This window comes from Rhinolophus sinicus, linkage group LG06, assembly GCF_036562045.2.
Source record: "Rhinolophus sinicus isolate RSC01 linkage group LG06, ASM3656204v1, whole genome shotgun sequence".
NCBI classification, from domain to species: domain Eukaryota; kingdom Metazoa; phylum Chordata; class Mammalia; order Chiroptera; family Rhinolophidae; genus Rhinolophus; species Rhinolophus sinicus.
The window spans coordinates 42795594-42819275 of record NC_133756.1 but is presented as its reverse complement, the minus strand read 5'-3'; the positions used below and the strand labels follow the sequence as shown (position 1 = coordinate 42819275).

At 35.3% G+C, this 23682-nt stretch overlaps 1 protein-coding gene and 1 pseudogene across 2 annotated transcripts in view; both read right to left on the bottom strand.

Annotated features, from left to right (window-relative positions):
- Positions 1 to 602: 602 nt before the first annotated feature.
- The window catches only part of PTGFR (prostaglandin F receptor), a 33690-nt gene continuing 10610 nt past the window's right edge, over positions 603 to 23682 (bottom strand). For both annotated transcript variants that reach the window (XM_019743318.2, XM_074334996.1), the window contains exon 3: positions 603 to 4516. In XM_019743318.2, coding sequence (XP_019598877.1) covers positions 4214 to 4516 — 303 coding nt within the window. In that variant the 3' untranslated portion in view covers positions 603 to 4213. The remainder of the gene's footprint in view (positions 4517 to 23682) is intronic.
- Positions 20588 to 20700, bottom strand: LOC141572514 (U6 spliceosomal RNA; annotated as a pseudogene).

Sequence of the window (23682 nt, the reverse complement as noted above, 5' to 3'; positions counted from 1 at the left end):
TTCCCAAAGGGAGTCCTTGAAAGGTGACCATAGTGATATTAAGCAATGAGGCATGTAGCATTTTTTCTAGGATGAGTTTGCCAACCTAATTGTCAGACCTTGTATGTGTTACCTCTAGGTGGAAGCTCTAAGAGCCAGTGCATGAGCCACCATGCTGTTTTTTCCCTGTAGCGTGGCAAAGAGCAACATCTAATGTGGTGGCTACTTTGTCACCTGAGGTCACTGAGTGATTACAATAATAAGAGTTCCCTTTATGAGTGAACCAGAGCCATAGATGAGATACAAATCTTTGTGGGTTTATGGCACTGAGATTTGGGGGTTTGTTGTCACAAACATACTTTGGCTATCCTGACTGAGACAGACAACTGTATTTTGAAAGTAATCAGATTTCCATCAGAATTATGACCTACCTAGGTAAGGTGAGGCAAAGGAAAAAGATGTCACAGAAGAATAGGCAAGAAAGGGACAGCAAAAGGTAATAATGAAAAATAAATTGAAATGCCTCCCATCTAATAGATAAAAATGGGAGTTTAGGTTCAAGAGTTCTAAGTCTTATATGACCTTCCTGAAAATAATCACTCTTGATAAATGCTAGTGCAAGTTTATTATAACATCATTTGTTTGAAGTTTTAAACGAGTCAAAGCACTAAAATTACATGAGTTGCATACTGATGCAAGCAACAAAATACACATATCACTATTTAATCTCTGATACAATCCAACAAGTTTGAAGAACACAAAATACATTTATTCACGTAAGACATTCATCTACTGTTAAAATGTGTCAGTTAACAAGTTGAAGTCCAACATTACTTATTAGGTGGTAATGTATTTTGATACTCGGATGAAGAAGTAAGAAAATGTGTATTTCCATCCTATAAATTCTGACCTTAGACAGTTTATTAATTTGGAGCAATGATGGTGATACAGGTGAAGCTAGCAACAAGTTTCACAAAAAATTCACTCTATGTACGTATTTAACAAGTTCTCTTGTTTGGGTTGTAAGATTAGGCCCAACACCAAAGCAGGTTTTTCTTTATAAATCTGAAAATGAGCCAACAAGACTATTTGTTACATAAGACAGATATCTTTGTGTGTGTGTGTGTGTGTGTGTGTGTGTGAGAACTTTTAGGTATCTTCCACTTCAGCAATACAGATAACTAGAAGCAAGTTTCTGCCTTTAGAAAAAAGAAATGCAAAAAGTATATTTCTATCATCTAGTTAAATCCATAGTAAAAAGTCTGATATTTGGGGACACACCCACAGCTAATTTTGAGTAAACATTATTTGCATTTGTATTCATAATCATAAAAACCCATGCACTGTTGGATTTCTTTCTCTTTTTTGGTCTCAATTTTAAAAAGTTCACTAACATCAGAAAAAGCTTGTTATTTTCAAGTCATTTGCCCAGAATAATGTCCAGAAATAAGATAATCAACTAGTCGGAGGAGTTGCTTAGGTACTATTTTACCCAGTGGCAAGAGGAAGTCAGTTACTGTGTTGGTTTAACTACGAATTTTAAAATAGAGCTTAAAACTTCAAAATTGGTAAACTTGTTGAACGTTGTTCGTACTATTTATTTCCAGTAATCTGAATAAATATACTTCTACTTTGAACATTTGTGTGAAAGTTATTGGGGGATGCTTCATTCTATTATTCATTATGCAATAAATTGCCAAACTATACTATATATGTATAATACCAGGAATAAAATTCCAAAGTCATATATACATATTATTTCATTTTCCTTGGATGAAAAGGCTAAAATATGTAAATGCATTTTCTTTTACTAATGTTTTTTTCAATTTTTTGTGTCTACTTCTTGGATTTAACATCATCATAAAACCAATTTAGTTGCCCTAAACCTGTGCTCAAATAATACAATCCTTCCAGGGTATGCACAGAGTGAGTCCCCTGTCACTCCTCAAATCCTTGCATGCTCATGCATTCCCATACATGGTCATTTCACAATATCTCCTCAATATAGATACACATGGCCAGGGTGACATCATGGCAATAGAGCAATAATTCTCTCATTCGATGACAAGAAGCTGCAAAAAGAAGATGCCTGGAACTCTCAATAAGAGTTTCTCCCCCACATCTGTCCTAGGTCCCAATGCATGGAAGTGTTCACTGCAATATCCTACAAAATATAAGGAAAAAGGATGGAGCTTTGGTTCCTTGTGCCTCAGTTCACAGGATACTAACTTCTAAGTAGCTGTAAGAAATACATACCTCCTTTAAATCAACTAAAAGTTCTGGGCTTTATGTCCTCTTGAAACTGAAGAGAACATGTATGTAATAAAATAGCAGTCATAAATTGCAATGGCTTTTTAAAGCATATACACTGGAGATATATCTATATATCTGCATACACAAATATATATGCATATATATACATATATACCACAATAACCAATAGGTAATTATCAGTTTAAATTAAAAATGTACAAAAGTTTGCAATTTCATGCTCATTTTGCACCAAGAATTATTGAGATTTGGCGAGTATTTATTGAGCACCTACTATGTGCTCTATAAATGAGAGTAAACTAAATTTGTGGGATTAATCATCTACTGGTCTTAAATTAATTATATCATGTACCAGTGTATATGAGTTTCTCTTCTTTAAACTTAGTGGGGGGAAAATTGTTGTCTTTAAATCTTCAATAAAGCTATTTGCTTAATGTCTTTTAATTTATTCATGAGAATTTTCCAAAATAATGACTTCCAATGTAAATTACCAGTCAAAAACAAAAATCTGTGAACATAATAACTTACGTGTAACTGAACTACACAAATTTCCCAGAGAATATGAAATCAGTCTCACAGGGAAGATTAATTTTAACATGGACCTCAGTTAATGAAGGCAATGAACTCTTTTCCAAAAATGCATTTCACTATTATAAAGCAGAACTACTTCCCCTAGGCTCTGATGGACCCAGGACATTTTGAAAGATTACTAAAATTCTTTGGGTTGAATTATACAAATAAGCAAAGAAAAGGTCTAAAGTATTACTTGGAAATTTGAGGAGAGATTATTATCCCTTGATCTCTTCGTTCACCATTAGAATGATTTCCAAATGCCTGGCTAATTGCCAATCTTCCCCTTGACACTGTAGCACAAGCTTTAGAAGATGCCATCTTACAAATTTCATGAAGCCACTTTCAACAGAAATTTCTGATGTCCCTGTGTGTGTGTGTGTGTGTGTGTGTATGCGTGTGTGTGTGTGTGTAAAAATGGAAAGCAGAAACACATTACCTGCAGATAGTCTTTGTATATTACATATCGATTGTATCTTTTGTCTCTGACACAGAAATGACAACTCAAGGTAAAGTGCCTTTGCCAGTGTTCTTGCACCTATCACTGGGTGTAGGTTCCGATTGTTTGCATTATCCATGGCAGAACTTCAAGGAACTGCTATAATGCAAATTGCTTATACATGTGCTAAGATAAGAGACTTTGTTTCTCTAAAAATTGTTACTGTACACTAGAATTTTCAGAGGAAAGGGGGATTATTTGAAAACGGTGCAAATCTATGACTTACCAAGAAAACCTTCAAACAACAACTGACCTTCATAATATTAAATGCAAGCAGTCATATTTATCAAATATGACAAGGATAGGCTCACTCGAAACAGGTTGCAAGATCAGGCAACCTGACAGTCACACCTGGTGTTTACGGAGGTCATTATAAGCCACAGTGAATCTCATGTGACTCGACCACACTTATATTGACTGAGGATACATAATGAGGGGTAAGACAGACCAGATCAAAAAATGAGGGCGCTCCATCTCATTGGGCCTAGTCTATACAGAACCTCTGCAGAGCAATGACCCCCAAATAGCCATTTCACTGTGCAGGTAGTTTTACAATGTTCTTTGGCAAATGGGCCTAGTAAATGCTTTAGGATTCAATAGTCACTCATTCAAGAAGCACAAATAACACGGATAAGCCCAAAATTGTTTTCAATTTGACTCCCATGGCATTATTTCATCATGTTTATCTCCAGTTGACAAAACAAATGTGCAATTATACAGTTAATTTAACAAATTTCAAAAGCCAAATCTGACAAAAGTGCCCCCAAACTACCCACCAAGGTCTGAATTTTCCAGTTAGGCTTTATATAGCTATACAATTCTTTGGGTTGAATTATACAATTAAGTAAAACGTTGCCAAAACTTTTCTTAATTCTGTCTTCTACCTACACTGACTTACTGTCCAATTAAACTAGGTACTTGCTGATTTATTTTCTCTGCAACTGGTGACTCAGAGATAGCAGCAACCTTTAAGGAATTTTTAATGGAACTGAGCTCCCAAACATGTAAGCTGATGACATCCACTCCACAACAGCGTCTGGCAAGCTTGAAGAGATTCTTAAGGACAGCCTTCCGTAGAAGAATATATACCCAGGGATCTAAGATTTGATTCCACGTTGCCATTCGGAGAGCAAAAAGTGTTGTTTCACAGGTCTCCATAGAATGATTTCCATTTATTCCAATGTTAGCCATAGTCACCTGCAAAACAAACAATATAGGGAAATCAGTTGATAGACATTTTCTCAGTCCTATAGCTTTTATTTTAACTTAACTAGCTATGCTACATAGTATTCACTTCACCTTCCACAAAAGTGATGTTATTTTACAAAATACTGACAAAAAGAAATGAACAATAGCAGACACATTGATGCATACATCTGAATCCTTTGAATTCAAATTGACATCAAACCTACAAAATTTATAACTTATATGGTAAGTCAAATGTACACAAATAGAATAACTCAAGAGAGGACAACCACTGATACTAGTAACTGACCTTTTTCTACTTCTGTAAATGGTAAGTTCAAAGCCAACACACATTTGTACATCTCAATGAAGAGAACTAAAGTGTATTTATATAAAGTATAGGTAAGCTAAAATATACATAAAACTATAGATAAGAGTTTTTAAAAATGAATTTACACCATCTGATATTAATGGCACATGGCATATGATATTTTTCTGAAATGTCACTTTTAGAATTGTCTGCTTGATGACCACAACAATACCAATGTCTTCTATTTCATTTTCCCTATCTCTCACCCTAGTCTTAATTTCACTTGGCCAAAACTTCCCCAAAATGCAGTGGAATTTTGTAAGGGCTTTGAGGAAATGAGTTCCCCTCTGTACTACCATTGAGATCTAATGTAGATTTTTGTCTTATATGTCCATTTCCTGACCACCCGTGATGCAAAAGAGATCATTTTGTGGATTAAGTGCCATGAATGGTCCCAGTTACATGTTAGAACTGGTTTAATCACTGAGCCCAGTTTTAACTTCCAAATAAATAGTTGCAGAACACACAAACAAGGCAGAAGAGGAGGGGGGCTGAAAACAATTTGGATAAATAAATAAATAAATAAATAAATAAATAAATAAATAAAAGGTGAAACTGAAAAATTAAGGGAGGCCTGGACCATTATGCCACCAGGATTAAGAGAATATATAACAAAGCCAAATAAGAAGAAAACCAAGTCTTCTTGGTCTTCTTAGTGGACGATTATCAGAAGAAAATGTCTTAATTTGGTCTGATGATACTCATGGTGGAAGGATAAATGTTCCGTATCAAAACCTTCATTATCTACACAACAAAGTATAAACTCCTTAGCCAGCCCCTTGACAATGCATATGAAGTGCATCTCTACAATCCAACCTCCTCTGCAGATAACCTAAGCTCCAACTGCTGTGAAGACCTTACTTGCCCCAGATGCGCCCCGCCCTTCTGAGCTTTGGCTTCTGTGATTCTCTGTTTTGAACTCTCATTCCCCCTTCCTCTGCCTGATGAACTCCCATCCATCCTTTGAACCTCACCTCCACGAAACTTTCCCCAAGTTCACTGAGATGAGTTAGCTCCTTCCTTTGTGCTCCCACAGCATCCTGTCCGTACCCAGTTATATCACTTACCACACTGCAAGGTAAGTATGCTTTTATTTGTATATCTATGAGCATCTCTTATTTTTGTTTACAAGATCCAGAAAAAAGCTGACACCTAAGATGTACACAGTAAGTATTGGAATGAATAAAATTGTATTATTTTTACTCATTGAGGTTATGTTTAGAAATCATTAGAGAAACATCTGATCATTCATCACCATAGTCTAATATGCGGAAGCTTAAAATGTTTCTAAAAGTTTTAATATGATAGTATCCACCAGTGAAGGATTCCAACCAACATGGCTTGTTGTCACTAAAAGGAGCAGGACTTACAGTCCATGCAGATCCCTTGGGAAAAGGTTCTTTCCCTTGGGGTTCATTTCCTAGGGGAATAATGTATAAACTGCAGGCCTAAAGAGTCTACAGCTAAATAAGGCCAAGAAAGTTTCAACACAGAAAAAAATTACAGTTCCCACACAATAGTACCTGGGTCAAGTACAGACCCTTATAACACTGTTCCCCAAGTTAGTCAACAGGATTCAAGAAATATACCTATATGGGCCCAGTTTCTTTTAGAAAAAAGCAAGGCCATGACCCAATTGGCAGTTAAGTTGAAATATTTTCATTTTATATTTTTTCTTTACTCATGAAATATTTGTTGATTATCAGCAGATAATGTGCCAGGAAATGTGCTTGGCACTGAGGACACAATGGCAGACCAAGCAGGCGTGAGCCTGCCCTCGTAAAACTTACAATCTATTTGCTAGGTTTGGGGAGGAGATTTGGTTTAAGAATGAATGAATAAATATTTCTCTTGTCCCATGAGTATTAAATGAATGCGTTTCCTATATGACTAGGTGTGTTCGTGGGGATCTCAGAGCTCCACAGTGTTGTTCTGCATAGTTGGGAACAGATGGTGAGTGTAATTGCATGGAACAGCTGGGCCTAGTTTAGAGATGTGCAAATCAAAAATGCCTGAGTTACATGGCATGCACTTCTCTGACTCTCCTCTTACCTCTGCAATCAGCAGTGTGTCACCAGCCATGAGAGGACATTGAGGTCCTCTGCTGGGGGAAACCAGTACCCAGGCAGTACCCAAACATTAACTCACTCACTCCCTCCTTCCACCCCCAGCTGAGCCTGGAAGAGAGGGTATTCTAGGGTCTAGGTTGTGAGAAGTACCAATCGCTTAGCCACTAACAGAGATGTGGGTGGAATATTTATGTAAAACAATTATCATTAGTACATTATTGATGATGGTATATTATTAAAAATTTGGGACAATCTACATATGCAATAAAAGATAAAGTATGGTAATTTTACATCATGGAAAAAATATGTAAGCATTAATATTTGTAATTCAGGATTAACTTTTTGAAGAGCAAGTTGTATGCTCTCAATTTTGAAAAAAAAACAAATATGCAATTTTGTGCATGCATAGAAAAAAGACGGGTGTATTTCAGTGTTTTCACTGGTAAACTCTAGATAGTAGAATGACAAAGGATTTTGATTTTCCTTTGGTTTATCTTGAATTCACTAATTTTTTAGATAGATCATGCATTGCTTTTATAATTTGTACTTTTTTTCTTAAGTCATTTATTGAAATATATAATTGCACTAAAGAATCAGAACGAACATGGATTATTTCTGCATATTTATGTGCATGTGAGTGAGGTGCCACAGAACTGCCTGAAAAATTCAAGCCCTAATAACACTGGCACAAGTGTGGGAGCTGGTTTAAGAATGAGGAAAGTCTGCCATTTTCCATGGACTCTGTCAAGAGTCACTGCACAAGCCTTGAAAGCATTCTTCTCTGGCCAGGTGACACGACCTTCGATTCCAGAGTCATGTATAGATTCTCATCATACACACAGCCTTTCATTTAGTTTATAAGAGCTATCTGGAATTATTATGCGTCATTTTCTAAAATCCCTTTCTTTGGACCTTGGCATGTTAGCGTTGTTCATCTTTGTTAATGATTATTAGAACTCTAACTGAAAAGTAGACAGGGCCAAGTATTCAGATATTCCCTGGAAAAATCAATTAACTAACCTGATACCTCTAAGACACTCAACACTAAGATAAGAGAGAAATACTGAGGTCAAAGACGTGTGTGGGGAGAAGTGTATGTTCATTGTCAGCTGCAAAGAGCAAAATAGGTAACACTCACAATAAAATCTCCACTCATGTAGGCCACATAAGACAATTACATCCATTGTTAAAGCCACCAAAATTAATGAATCTGTCAGGCTGCTCTACTCATAGGTAGCAGAGCTCATGTTCACTAAAGTTTTATTCTGGAAGTTATTCCATCATCCCACACATACCCTAAGTCTATATATCTGTTGGTCAGTACCAGGACTCCAGCGCCTGTTCATAATTAAAAGCAATGGTAAATTCAAGAATTATGCTTCTGTGCCTTTGAGTAACAATAAAAGTAAACCAATCCAGCAGTGAGTAGTTTTTGGGTGTCTGTTATTTCCAGGCATTGTGTTAGATGCTACTAGTGATGCAGAGATAAATCCTATCTAACATACGGTATAATTTGCTTGTTTATCTTTTTCTTATTACTTTCTCTCACATTAAAACAGACTCTTCTTGAAAGCATATGTTTTTGTCTGATTGATTCTCTGCTGTATGCCCAGCACCTGGTATACTGTAGGGCATTCAATATTCGTTGAATGAATGAGGTCCCTCTGAGGAGAGACTGACAAAAGCAAAGTTATGATGTTATAAGTAACAAAGACATGTAAAATGTGTCACAGACAAGGCTATTTAAGGCTGTTTACTGCTAGCCAGATGCAGTCATTTAAAAGTGTAACTTTTTGCAATTTTTCTAGGACATCAAAATCAGTTATTCAGACTCGACTAATTGTGAACTTATGGTGATTCTACTGCAGTTTGTCTGAATTTCTCCTTGGCACGATTTTTTAAGAAAATTTAAATGAACATATAACCAAAACCATTTCTGGTGGAATGTCCAATTTCTTTAGGCACAAAACCATATTTTAGAATATTATCAACACCTATTTTCATATGAACATTGTCTATGACAATGATACATGGTTCTCATCTAGTCACTGACGCATGTATTTTCACATGTAGTTACCTTATTCCAGGAAGCAGACCACTCCTTTCCTCTTTTCTGTCATTACAGGAGACTAGTTCAGGGACAGTTTCTTTGGGGGAATGAAAGAGTACACAGAAGTACAATTCATTGATTGACAAGTTATTGTCCTTTATAACATTATAATCCAAAGTCTGATCTTAAGGTTTGGCACCTGAATTACCACAGAGATAGGGGGCTAATTGTGATTATGCGATTATAATCCAGCTTTAACAGATGATGAAAAAGGTCCATGGGGAAACTCTGCCAAGGGATTACTCCATTCCATCTCCATGAGAGAAGTTTAATCTATCTGTTAATTTGGATAACTAGCGACTTAAGAACTATGTGTAAATGGTTGATTTTTAAATGTTACAGTACCTAGGAGTTTTTGCAAATGAGAAATTTCATTTCAATTTAACTTCAATGGCAATTTTGGAAAAGGCACATTATATAAATCACTGAATCCATTTCAATTCAACAGGTGACTTTTAGAGTTAAATATATATGTGGTGACTTAACTAGTGTTTAGTCTTAAAATACGAGATTGTTTCATCTCTGCAACAATGACTACAGGAAACTTCAGAAAAAAAACTTACTCTTGTGACACTACAGAATAATAGGCTTTAAAAGAAAACTTTAACAAATTGAAATGTAGAGGCTCTAACAGGACATATTTTTCAACAATGAACTTTTTTCATACCTAAATTATATAAATTTCTACATTGTTGAATATAGAAGGTAACGATATTTCAATCATTTCCAATTTATTGAATAGTCATTAAAATTAAGGCAGCAGCACTTTGCACATGGTGAATGCTTCAGAGCTAAGACATAAGTATTACAATAGGGAAGAATAAAAGAACAAAAGTGTATGGTAATTCTTATAGCCCCACTCTAGAAGAGCTGTGAAATGTTGCTCACCCCCGCAAAGTATACATCAGTGCTGCAAAATACAAACACTTGTGCAGATTAACTTTTTTCTGCTTGACTTGTTGGCAGAGAACTAACCAATGGCAAAATTGACAGCACATTCCTGTCTCTGCCTAACGACTTTGAAAGTTGCAAAGAAATAAGAAAACAGGACAAGCTGTGTACATACTGTTCTCCCAGCAAAATGGGACAATCCCAAATCATAATACTTTATATGCATCTTCACTCCTTCATGCCACCTGAGGAAATGATGTGTAAAATATAAAATTTTAAATGGAATAGTACATAGAGAAGAAGAAAATGTATGACACTTGAAAAACAAAAAGTTAGTCTTTCTAGAGAAGGTTCTCATTTGCAGAATCCAAGTATTGTCATTTGCTATTTCAGTCTCTTCTCCCAGGCCTGCATTGTTTGGTGGGAAGCTTTATGCCAGAATTCCTAGGAATAACTGACATGGTCCCTTGCTGCTAGTCCTTACAAAATGATGTTGTAATTTATTTTTATGGCACTTTTTGAGGGAATAAAATATAGTTATTTATCCCAATATGCCAAATATAACAAAAAGTAAAATTAAATAACATTGGTATAGATGTCATATCATGTGGTAATTTCTTTAAGGAAGTATAAAATGAATACGATCAAAAGATATGTTCTACAAACCAAATAGAGATTGTACTGAGTTACATACAATGAAAGTAAATTAGTCATGACTGAATGAGAACAAACTACACAGTTAAGAGAATGTTCTTATTACCAACTGCAGACTCTATCATAGAACTTGACCACAATCAAAACACAGGCTGGCACCAATCCACAAGAACTGGCCATTCTGGCAGTTATGGGATCCTGAATCAAGGGAAAGGCAGGAAGTTTCCTGTAAAGCAGAGCACCATGCTATGCAACCCAGGAGTGAGAGATTCAGACGTGAATAATAACAAAAGCTAGAACTGAGTATGTCCTTATGCTAGGAAGGCTCTTTTTCTAGTAGAGCAATGGATCCTCATAACAACCCTATGACATATTTATTGTTATCTGTATTTTACAGATAAGGAAACTATGTTTCAGCAAGATAAGGGAACCTGCCACTGGTGTCACTGACTGAAGAAAAACATGCCCGGCCCTGTCCTCCTAATTACTACGTTAGCTTGCCCAGGGGCCCTGCAGTTTACTTGCTCAATCTACCAAACTTCACCCAGGAGAATAGAAAAAGCTTCCTAAATTGTGGGAGACCCTTAGAGAGGCACGTTCTGAAGGAACAGAGACCTCACAGCAACAAGACCTCCAGAAGGAGGCCCGTGGAATCTGTTGCGGAAGAGCTGCTGCTCCTGCCAACATGTCCATCCTCTCCAAAGAAGCAGCGGGATGGAAGGAGAAAGCTGATTATGATGTTTCTCTCCCAGTATGGGCTGGGAAGGACAAATTTTAGCCTTTCACTTTCTCTGAAGAATTTCTCTCAAATAATTATCTTTCCTGTAGCCAGAAAAAAAGGGAATAGGACACAGATCAACAAGGCAATATCACTTACTTAAAAGACTGCAGGGAGCAAAAAATAGAGATGACATAGAAGGGAGAAGAGCATGTCTATGGAGCCGGAGAACGGGAAAATCAGAAAGGGGAACTATCACATGGCCTGCACCTGACCAGCAGGCTAACCATCCTGTCCTGCTTGAGAGGACAGAGTAAAAATGTGTAATTGTGTAGGTCAGATTGCATCTGCCTGCATGAGCTCAAGAATGCGAATGCTAGGGACCTTGACATTACCTGCCTTCAAACTAAGAAATGATAAGGTTAAAAATCCCTCATGGAGCTTGATTGTCAGACCCCGGTAGTAATCAAAAGATAGTAATAAAGCACATTGACATACTTCATAAGTACTTTTACAAAATCTACCAGAGTGGTATGTAAATTTACCATAAAAAGCAGCTTAAGATTAAGGTCAAATTGTTTTCACTTTGTAAACACGTTCAAGATAGGGTATGGAGATACCCTCTATATACTTTAACCATAATTTATCCCAAGCTGAAGGCAAATCATCACCAAATTACACTGATGATTCACTCATCTCACTAAGAGTGAATCTAAGTAATCCAACCTGAAAATGACCACCAAAAGAATCAAGATGGTTCTCCTTCCCTTAGGAGACTGTCAGCAAAACCTCAGGAAATTTCTTCCTTGTACTACGATAAAACTGTGGCTCCAATTCCACTCCCTTCTTCCATTGTATAAATTCTCCGTAATTTTTTCCATCAAGCCACCAATTTTTGTGGTATTATTTGCAATACCAGAAAGCCAAGCCCTTCTTCTGTGGTTATAGAGAAGACACTGTATTCTTGAGAGGTTTTGCAAGTAATACCACAAAAATGGCCTCATTTAAAAGAACATGACTTTTCCCAGAATAAACAAAAGGAAATAAACATGTGTAATCCACAAGAAATAGGGCTTTGCATTCAGGTAAGTGATTTGATAAAGAAGATGAGTTGAACTACATATCAGATTTCCCTTGTGGGATTAGCCAGTGAAAGATATAAGATCCAAAACCCCTCTAACCTTGAATTTCAAAGGTCCCAAATGCCAAAAGGTAAAATGGTCTCTGGTTGGCATCTTACAGATGAATTGACCTTATTAAACACATTCATATTAAGAAGCACATTATGAAAAGAAAAAAGGTGGTGCTAACCTAAAACGGCAGTTGCTACAAGTTTATGGAAAAGACATCATTGTGAGGAAAAGATGAAGTAATTTAATCCAAGGAAGAAAAGAAAACAGTTTATAAATCAATGATAAAATTAAAAGAGAAGAATTGCATTTCTAGAAGAGAACTCAGTCTGTGACTAGTAATTAAGAACCTATTTCACTAAACCCAAAGACCACCAGAGACCACAATGAACCTGAACTCAAGGAGGCTTTGGTCAAGAACTCTCTACCCTTCGTCGTTTGACATAGACTAAACACAGACAAAGTCTCTCAGCAAAACTGTTCTTTGGAAGGCCATGGGCATTTGCTCACATGGTTCTTTTGTAACAGAGCCAGTTCTGCTCATGTCTCCTCAAATAAACTACAAATTCCTTTGAAGTTGGGATCCCATTTTAGTCATGTTTATATACCCATATAGCACATGTGCAAAGCCCATGGAAAGCACTCAATGGATGTTTTTCAAATTACCACTGTGTTTCCTAAAACTCAGTACCAAATGGAATAATGGTCACAATAGTAATAACAACAATCACGCAGCACTTTCACTGGACGCTTACCAGGTATCATGTGAAAACTCACATGTCACATGATTAAATGAGTGATATAATCAGTATTTTTATCAATATTGTACAGAAGTTAAAAACTGAAGCTCACTACAGCCTTAATAATTTGCCAAAGGACATGTGGCTAGTACGTCCAAACTCAGGTACGGAGAAATTTTTGCACCCTCCAATAGCTATAGCAACTTACCTAATTAGAAGTAGAGATTCAAGTATAGGCTTAGGAGAGTTAGTATAGTCATATGTTGTGGAGTCATTGGTATAGACAACATAAATAAACATATCTTTGCATACAGTAACTGCCTACTAAATATTTGGTAAATGAATGCAGAACTGAAGTGGGAAAATCAATTACTTTTCTAAATCAGGACCTCTTTCAGTCCTAACTGTGGAATGAATACTGATCCTTTCTTCCCAATAACAGAAGCTGGAGAATAGTAAAGTACCCTGACTCAGAAAGCACAGTCACTTCTTGAGTCAGAATTTGGTATGGCGTGTTAGGTGGGGCCATCTCTCTTTCTCTGCCCAGAAAGATTCGTTTCTACAGGATATTCAAATTTTAAAATATTTTTAGACCCTACAGAAAAGTTCTGCAAAATAAAATGATATGCCTCATTCATGTTTTACACCATTTAAACAATGGGAGCTGTGGTATTAAAATCAATAGTAAAAAATATATATTTTTTTATTCCAGACTCAAAGCCTAAATAAATCCCAAACAAGGGATATGCAAACTCCGGGCCAATGGCCCATGACACGTAATACTTGTTCGCCTATAAGTATATGTATATGTGTGCCCTTCATGCTATAACCACAAATGTAACAAGGGATGAAAATTTCTCTTTTGTAGTAAAATAATTATTAGGGCATTTCAAAGATGATTTCTCTAAGATCAAGAAACAGAAAACTATTTGTAACTAAAACATAGAATCTAATTTGTGTGTGTGTGTGTGTGTGTGCACACGTGAGTGTGAAGCTGTACAAAACCAAAAAATTAACAATAACTAAGAGAATTAAAAGAGAGCCAAATAACTTCATCTCAAAAGCAAAATGCAAATGGATAATTGCATATTGTCAACTACATGAATGCTCATCAAAATGCCGTTTGCTAAACAAGCAGAGAAGATATATTGAGATTATTAACCAGGTAGAATAGATAACATATGACTAAATTTTTCCTTAAAATTTTTGCCACAAATATAATTGTATTTTAAGCCTAAAGGAGAATCATTTTGAAAGTGTTTCCTCTGTTACTCACAAGCTAATCTCTATTAATGATTTATTAATAAATCATTGATAATGATTAATAATGATTTATTATTTGCCTTACCTCCCAATATAAGTTCTAGAAAATTTATTCATTACTTTTGTGTCAAGTGAAATTTCAAGCAAACAACCTTCTACTACAGTCCATGCTCAATTGTAATCCAGCAGCCAAAGTGCTCTTTTTACACCATGCATCAGATCCTATCTTTCCCTTGTTAAGAAACCCTGCCATGGTTTCCAACCAAATTTTAATCCAAACTCACCAATGGACTACAAGGTACTAGACAATCTGACCTTTGCCTTCCTCTCCATCCTCAAATCCTACCACCTTCATCTGTGCTACCCTTGCTCCAGGTAATGGCCTTGGTTTTGTCCCTCGCTACTAGAAGCTCATGTCTACCACTGGGCTTTCTGCTGGCTATTCCCTCTGCCTGACCATCCTGCCCACATATCTACCCAGAGCTGGCTCCTTCTGTCATCTAGGGCTAACCTCATCATGAGGCCTTCCTTGACCATCCAGCCTAAAAGAGCCCCAAAGCCACCTTCAGTCACAGCATTTAACCACTATTCCAGAACATCCTGTTATTTATTTGCTTATTATCTCTCTCTCTCCAAAGAGCCCCTAGCTCCTGGCAACCACCACACCCAGAAGAATTTAACCTCCATGGGAGAGGGCATATTGCCTGCCTTGTCAAGTGCCACAGCCTTAGCACCTTAGAACAATGTCTGACACATGGAAGGCACTGAGAGAAATATTTACTGAATAAATGAATGAACATGTTATGTGTATGAATAAGCTTTAATCATTTTATAGTGCCATGTCTTAAGTACATGTCTTGGGCTCTCTTTAAAAATCAAGAACTGTGGCATCGTTCAGCTGCAGATATGTCTTGGGATGACAGCAAACAGTAGTGTCTTGATAACAAAACTATCAGATTTTGCAAGATGTTTGGAATAAACAGGCTGTTCAGTGAGAGATGAACATATTTTCAAGATAAAAGTTTGTTGTGTTGTAACCAAAATTCTGAAACTGGCTCCTCATGGCACCCTCTGGTTTTATAATCAAAGCCTCCCTTGTCCCTCAAAACGTTCAGCAAGGCCTTTTCTCCCCTGGATGGGGTTTAATCTTTCAATGACAGGAGAGAAAAAAACATGTCTCGAAGGGTAAAAAAATTCTGCACAAAAATCTAGGTTATTTTTAATATGCAATACCAATTAACAGATCTGCCATGTTATTTTAATTTGGAAGCTTTTTATTTACCCAGATAAATTAGGACCCATTTAGGTTGGGAACAAAGGAAGGTAGGAGACTAAGGGCATTGTCAATGCACTAGAAGAGAGAAAAGCAAATTTTTTTTTTTTTTTTAATTTATTAAAGACAGCCTTTTTAGCAAACTTGTTTAAAGATTTTTTTGCAAACTTGTTCAAAGTTAGGCCTATGTCAGTACAACAATAAAGTATAAAACTAATCCTTTTAATCATGTTTATCTTTCTTCACAAATCACAACCAATTCAATGTCTTGAGCTGCCTTCACGTCAGACCTCTTCCCCATAAATCTTGGCTTAAATCTGAAGTCATTTTAATTTTCACTGAAGATTCAGTTATAACATAGAGCCAATAATGTTGTGCAACAATAACATCTGCTCATGCAGCTACATGCAAATAATTCAAGCCTCATATGATTGCATCCTTTTTGTAAACCCTCTGAACATAGTCATAAATATTTTCCAGGTCTGAGGAAATATACAACTGAAAATGTAATATGGATTCAATGGATTAACATTTATAAAGTGTTGAGAGCATTTTCTGGCATATAGTAGTAGTAGATACAAATGAGGGTTTTTAATTAATTGATTCTTACACCACAAAACAAAAATTTCTAAGCAAGAGCTTTACATTTAAAATTATCTTCACAGTTAAGGTTTTATAGCTATACTTCAAGAACTTGACTCTTTTTTTCAAAAGATAAAATTTGTTTTAAGAAAATCCTTATGTGACATCATATGTATTTAATAATCATAGTTATAAGAATGTTGTTTCACTCACTGATTTATTTGCAATTGAAGAATTCTAACAAATGAGCTGCATTTTCCTTGGACCTCTCTAAGTAGTGTACCAGGCAACGCAGGAAGTAGAGTAGGAAAATGTGACATTGACTCTGTCACTAAGGAGCTCCCTATCCATTTAAGAGGTTAAACAGTCACAAAACAAACAGTGCAAATTTTATGATTATGTAGAATTAGATGCTAAATTTTTATCCATAGAAAGAGAGATAAAAATGTGCACTAGAATAATCAAAGCAGGTTTCATGAAGAAAATTATTACAAATTAAATAAAAACAAATCAAGACTATCAGACTTTAATTCTCTCTAATAAGAAAGTCAGATTTGAATCAGTTTAATGTGCTATAGTACCATTCTTCTTAGAGATAATTTTTAGCCACATGGGCATTTGACTACACTTCATGGTAAACCATGCAATTTTGCATTATATTTATGAAAGATTGGACTTTATTCAAGCAATTTTGAAAATAAAAATACCTAGTTACTTAACCAGCATTCATATAGGGGTGTTCTGTTTTACAACTTTTAATTATAAAAGCATTATTAGTTAATGAACATATTTACCTGTACTTAAAGTCATGACAGCAAATTCATCCCTCCCCTCTTCAGTCTGGGCAGATTGAATAGGGAGGACTAAGGCCAAGTTTCTCTCGCCACCCACCACAAAGAAGGCTCCTGACTGTTTGCCACAGATCCAAGTGGCCTTTGGTGACAGATAAAAGAAGGTTAATTCCCAAATACAGAACTTCATCCTCAAAGCTGAAACATTTTTGAGTGCTTGGCCTGATTGTGATGTGGTGTGGAGATGGGGGGTGGGGGGTAACAGACAAATACAGCAGGACTCATTTGGGTTCTATTACTTTGTTCAGTTCCTGAATATACTGGGGCATCACTCAGAAATCACTGTGATGCATGATTTTTTATTGATTGCTTGCTTGTCTCTATATACTGTTGAGTAGATAAATAATCTCTGGGTGAGTTGAATTGTTTGAACTTGAGTTTTAGGCAACCATGTAAAACAAACCAAGAAGTCCAAGAGAAAGGTGGCACCAATGCTGTGGTCACATATTAATGTCAATTCATACTCAAGGGAGGTATTAGAGACCAGGGCACTGATATAGAGAAAACAGGTTATTCATTCATCTTTACAACCAAATATGAAATGGCTTGCTAAACAGACGACATGGAAATCCACATCAATCTAAAACTATGTAAATAAGTAAACTGGTTTTTATATTCCTACCATTTGCTCTAAACCAGGGGTGTCCAAACTTTTTTCAACGTTTTTTACCAAGGGCCATATGCGGTAAAATACACAAACAGCCGGGCCACTCACTCAAGGTGAAGTATGTATTGCCTCACCTGGTTTATTTAAGTAAAGTAAATATATTTTTGGAATTTACTGCGGGCCAATTAACAATGGATTGCGGACTGCAGTTGGCCCAGGGGCCGCAGTTTTGACACCCCTGCCCTAAACAGACAAACCTAAAGTGGGCAATTAGGAGAAGGTAAACAGCACACAATGGAAATTACTCCTGGACAAACTGCTATCTTCTCTACCATCCAGGAAAGCTTTTAGCAAGCTGGCTTCAGCATCTGTATCCATAGATGAGCCTGATATGAGCCTGGAGATGAATTAAAAAGGCAAAGATCTCTAAATGCAGTGCATTTGGAACTGCTTGATATATTTTTGTTGATGGAAAACAGCAATTCTTTATACTCCCTTCCAATACCATGCGATGCGTCTACCTTATCTGTGCTTGCACTTTCAGGGGAGAAAAGAGTCACCACACATCCTATAAGAGCTTTAAAACCACCTCATGCTATCAAAATTTATAATGACTACAGAGTTTTTCAAAAATTCTTCGGTATGTCAGGTAGTTTTTTTGGTTCAAAAATTGCATATGGAGAAATACTGAAATTGTCAGTGACAAAATGTCATTATAGAATTGTGTAAAGATTAAACTGTATCAGAAATTAATTCTCTGTTCACTGCAATGAACACAGGAATATTGATAGAGATATCTATTGCTACTTTTGTGTTGCAAGTTGGGGGGCAGGGAAAGCTTTTATATTAGGAAATGAAGAGTAAGAAGGCATTCACAGAGTTCTTTCTTGCTATATGTAGTTCTAGTCTATCTTTTCCCTCAAAGAGCACATTTCTAATTTAAGCAGATCCAAAGGATATGCTCGGTTGGAGGAATATTCTCAGAAGTTTCTCCTATTGCTCAGGTCTTGAACAATTCCAAACTAAAATCTCAAGCAGAACTGGATGAGGGACAGGCCAGTTACAGGTGCTGAAGTCCGCTGTTGTCTGAGGCAAATTCCTAGGTCTTGGCAGAACTGACCTGCATTCTAAACAGGAAATTTACCCATGTTCTTCCATTCATTGACTCCCTTCTGATTTAACGTCATACTTCCTAAATTAGCAGGATTGAAGCAGCTATCAGAATACAAGCAGCAGATTATAAGAAGAAAATTTACTCCCTGCATTGTATTTTTTTTTTCAATATTGTAATTCTAGAGCCTAACCAATAGGTACTGGGGCATGAAAGAGACAGGGAAAAGCTCTAATTGTTCTGTTTGAATGTTATGATGATACTGTATTCCATTAATAAGAATGGTATTAAAAGTTTCTTAGACTATACCCAAAATAGTAAATGCACAACTAAATCCAAAATACTCAAAAAGACTATTGCTATTATTACAATAATAATACCTTCATATGAGATAAAGAATTCAAGGCAAAATGTATTGAAGTGGAAAGAGAAGTTTACTTTATATTTATAAGAGTAATTCACAACAAAGATAGAATATTCTGACATGAATTTTTCACCCCTGATGACATTACACTGAAATCTACATAATCGAAACGCACTGAAAACTATTAGAAACACAAATATAAACCAACAAAACATGAATGTAATGAAATTCTAAGTTCTCATACACATTATTTGACAGGACAGTTAGAAAAAATAAGGAAATAGGGTTCTATAAATAATAATCTTGATTTAATAGCTATGTATTGAAAATGGTGATTTTAAAAAGAATGTAGATTATTTTCAAATGCCCATAAAAGATTTACAAAATCTGATAATAAAAAGTTAACTAATTTGAAAACAGTACGATTAATCAGTCGATATAAGAAAATTTTAAACTCTTGAACTAGGCAAGTGTCTGGAAAAGCTAATTTTAAAAAATATATAAGTGTTATATGAAATGTACAGGAAGTGGGGAATGACTGTTTAATGGGATTTCCTTTTGGAGGATAAAAATGTTTTGGATGAGATAGTAGTGATGGTTACACAACACTGTGAATGCACTAAATGTCACTGAATTATACCCTTTCAAGTGGTTAAATATAATAAATTTTTTATGTGAATTTTGTCACAAAAATAAATAAAAAATAAATGTGCCAAGATCAGTGCTTTCTTAAATACTGTTATGAATAAACTACAAAATTATTATTTAAAACATGATTTCAATAATAGAGCAGCTAGATCATGATCATGAAAGGAAATACTCTATATTGTAATTGACAAATCGAATACAAGTCTCAATAAAATGTGAAGATGACAGTTGTAGAGAATGTTAGAGTTAGATCAATAGGATGAAATAAAGGGTCCAGAAAGATCCAAACATATTTAAGAATTTCTGAAATGATACAGGTAGAAATTTAAAACAGTTGCAGAAAGATCATTCAATAAATGATTTGGGGACAACTAGCTAACCATTCAAAAGAAAATTCATATTATTAACTTGCAAACTAAACCAAAATAAACTACAAATGTATTAAAAACATAAATACAAAAAATGAAAGGGCAGAAGTGCCGTAAGATAAAAGAGATGACTACTGGTATTACTTTAGCCTAAGAAAAGGATTTCTTAACATGAAACAGAAAGCAGTAACCACAAAAGAAATTATTGATTCATTCACTACTTTTATAAATTAAAGTACTAAATTAAAAGGCTAACAATGAACCTGGAAAAACAATTGCTTTTATAACAATTGATCATATACACACACACACACACACACACACACACACACACACACATATGGAGCACTTCATGAATTTGCATGTCATTCTTGCCCAGGGGTCACGCTAATCCTCTCTGCATTGTTCCAATTTTAGTATACTCATATGTGCTGCCAAAGCGAGCACGATATTTATGTTTATATATTAGCATTACCTGTTCTTTGTTAACCAAAGAGTTCTTAAAAGTCATTTACACATAAAGAAAGAAGATAATACTCAATAATATAAGAAGAGAAAGCTTAGCTACTCTATTAACCAAAGAAATTAAACTAATATATTTTCCCTATTGAATGAGTAAAAAGGATGTACCCAGAATGCTAATAGTAAGAACTACTGTGATTTGAAAGATTCTTTCTATTTTAAGTTATAGTTTACTGTATTTTATTTTTACAACAAGATTTTATAGTTCATGAAAACACTGCATTTTTTAAAGTAGCTTACGGGAACATAGTACACAAAACGTAATATTCTTCAATAAAGAGAACATGTCCACAGAAATAAAGGGAGGTCTTTTCTCTCTAATGGAGTTCCTAAAACCTGAGAGTGCCTCTCTCCACCCTTCCACTTTGTACACCTTGTACCTTGTACACCACCAGTTTGTCTCTGCTCCTCTCCCCTCTCCTGCATTCTGTCTTTCTGTCATTCATGCAGTTTTTATTTTCCTTGTTTTCTGGTCCTCTGCTGTAAACATAAATGCAAGAAGCAAAATAAAGGACTAGGTAATCAAAGGAATATCAATAATGACTGTTGCTGCTGCTGCCGCTGCTGCTGCTGCTGCTGCTACAACAACGTTATTATTTAATACTTATTAATGTACCTTTGGGACCAGAGGTGCCTCCCTTTTAATAAAACAATTAACCCTCTGCATTGCTCTCAGGCAAGGCCAGAAAATTAGTTATATTTTTCCGGTATTAAAAGTGGAGAGAGACGGAAAAGGAGGATACACCTAAGAATTAGAGGTTGGAGAAGGGAGTCCAAAGATCATGGATTAAAATAAAGTGGCTACAAAGTATGATTCCTACAATTTGCCTCAGGATTATTTCCCCAGGTTAGGTGTCTGTCTCTATGCTTTACTCTCCACTTGGAGAGACAACCAGGCTTTTATTTAGCAAAAGCCTGCCAAAAACTAAATGAATGGGTAAACTAAAGGATTAATGAATATTTTAAATTTTATTCACTTATACAGAGGGTGCCAAAAAATGTACACACATTTTAAGACAGGAAAACTATTAAAATTGTAATACTCAATATATACCGATAACAAAAGATGAATACAAGTCACGTTTGACTTCTGCAGTTATAAGAGGTGCTCAAAGTGGTTACCATCACCGTCCAGACACTTCTGATTACAGCAAACTACTGCCTGAGCAACATTGACTAAAGTGTCCACTTGTATACATTTTTTTTGGCATCCCCAGTATTAATGTTCACGGCAATTTGTTGTTTCTTCTTTTTAGTCCTTTTTAACACTTGCGTAACTTAAATTCTTAGAAAGAGTTGTTAGTTTTTGTAATACTTCATCACATATTTATCTTCTAATTCTGAGTCATTTTCCTTATCAAAAGATTGTGTAAAATACTAATTTGAATTATCAATTTTTTATTATCTGATTTAATTTTTCTACTAATGTTTCATTACTTGAAAATTCTTCTAGTTTTTATTAATTTATTACAACCTACTGTATTCTAATCTTGTCAAGCCTGAAAAAGCTTCTTATTCATAGATTTTTATGTCTCTACAAATTGTATGTATTATTATCTCTTTTCTCCTTAGTTTTTCCAATTTACATTACTTGACAGGATCACATTAATTTCCATTAATTTTTCCTTCTAAATGACATACTATGAAAGTTTTTCCCTTTTATAAATAATCAAAAATAATCTCATCCGTATGCATTCACAACAGAATACTTATTGTAACAAAAGATATAATTAAATATGTTCAGATTTGAATTTACTACACGTGTCCTTTCTTTTCATTTTTTATAAGTTCTGTTGCTTAAAGCCATAGATATCATGAACAGTTAAACCACAGAGATTGTTATTGTACTATCTGGAACACTGCCTGGCACATGGTACGTGTTCAATAAATATCTGTCAAACAAATAAACATATAATTACTTGTGGATCACCAATTTGGAAGTGACAGCTCCTTACTGTAGTACCCACTATTCATTTAATAACTGATTTAAAAGTACCTTTGCTCATCTTGTTGAAAAAATTATTTTCTGGCAGCGTTAATATTTAATAGTAACTATCAATAATGATAATAGCATAATAACGAAGCATATGGTACTTACAATGTCAGGCTCTAGTTTAACTTACATATATTAACACATTTAGTCCTCACAACAACCCAAAGAATCAGGTAGTATTACTAAATTTATTTTGCATATGAGGAAATTGAGGCAGAGTGGTTATAGTCCCATAGCCAGAAGTGGAAAAAATAGGACTTGAACCCAGAACCTTAACACTATATTACCTCTCCAAGAGCTATCTTAACTCTTAGATAGGCTACATCTTTTACTCCAACTAAATTATAAGCTCTTTGAGGAAAGAGCTTTATCTTTTACTCCCTGCAAACATGACTACAACCGTAGCACTTTATACAAAACCGCTTCAATAACTTTTTGCTCACTTTAACTTGATTCCAATAATTTAAAAATTAATACCTTATAAATTATTATAACTATAACTTATTAGCATATTTATATTTGAATAAGATGTGAAAGATTAGCAGGCAATATCTTCACGTCTAGTGAGACAGTGAAATAACTTCAAGTTGAAAATGTCCAAGAAAGTTTTCTGTAGCTATGAGCTCCCTCTGTTCTTTTCCACTGCAATCAAACCTTCCTAACAGAGGAGAAAATGGAAAACATCTAAACTAAACACAGATGACTATTTCTAATTGAGATGGTGGGTGCCAATAATAGCATTAAACTTTTTGAGGGCTTTTGGATTTTGGTTGAGCATTTCCTATGTGCCAATTGCTGTGTTCTGAGATTATAGGGAGGTCGAATCATTTTTTTCTGTTAGTACTTTTAATCACAGAGATTCTGTTAGTACTTATTTAATACTATAGTAAGTTCACAGATGCACAAAATTGGCT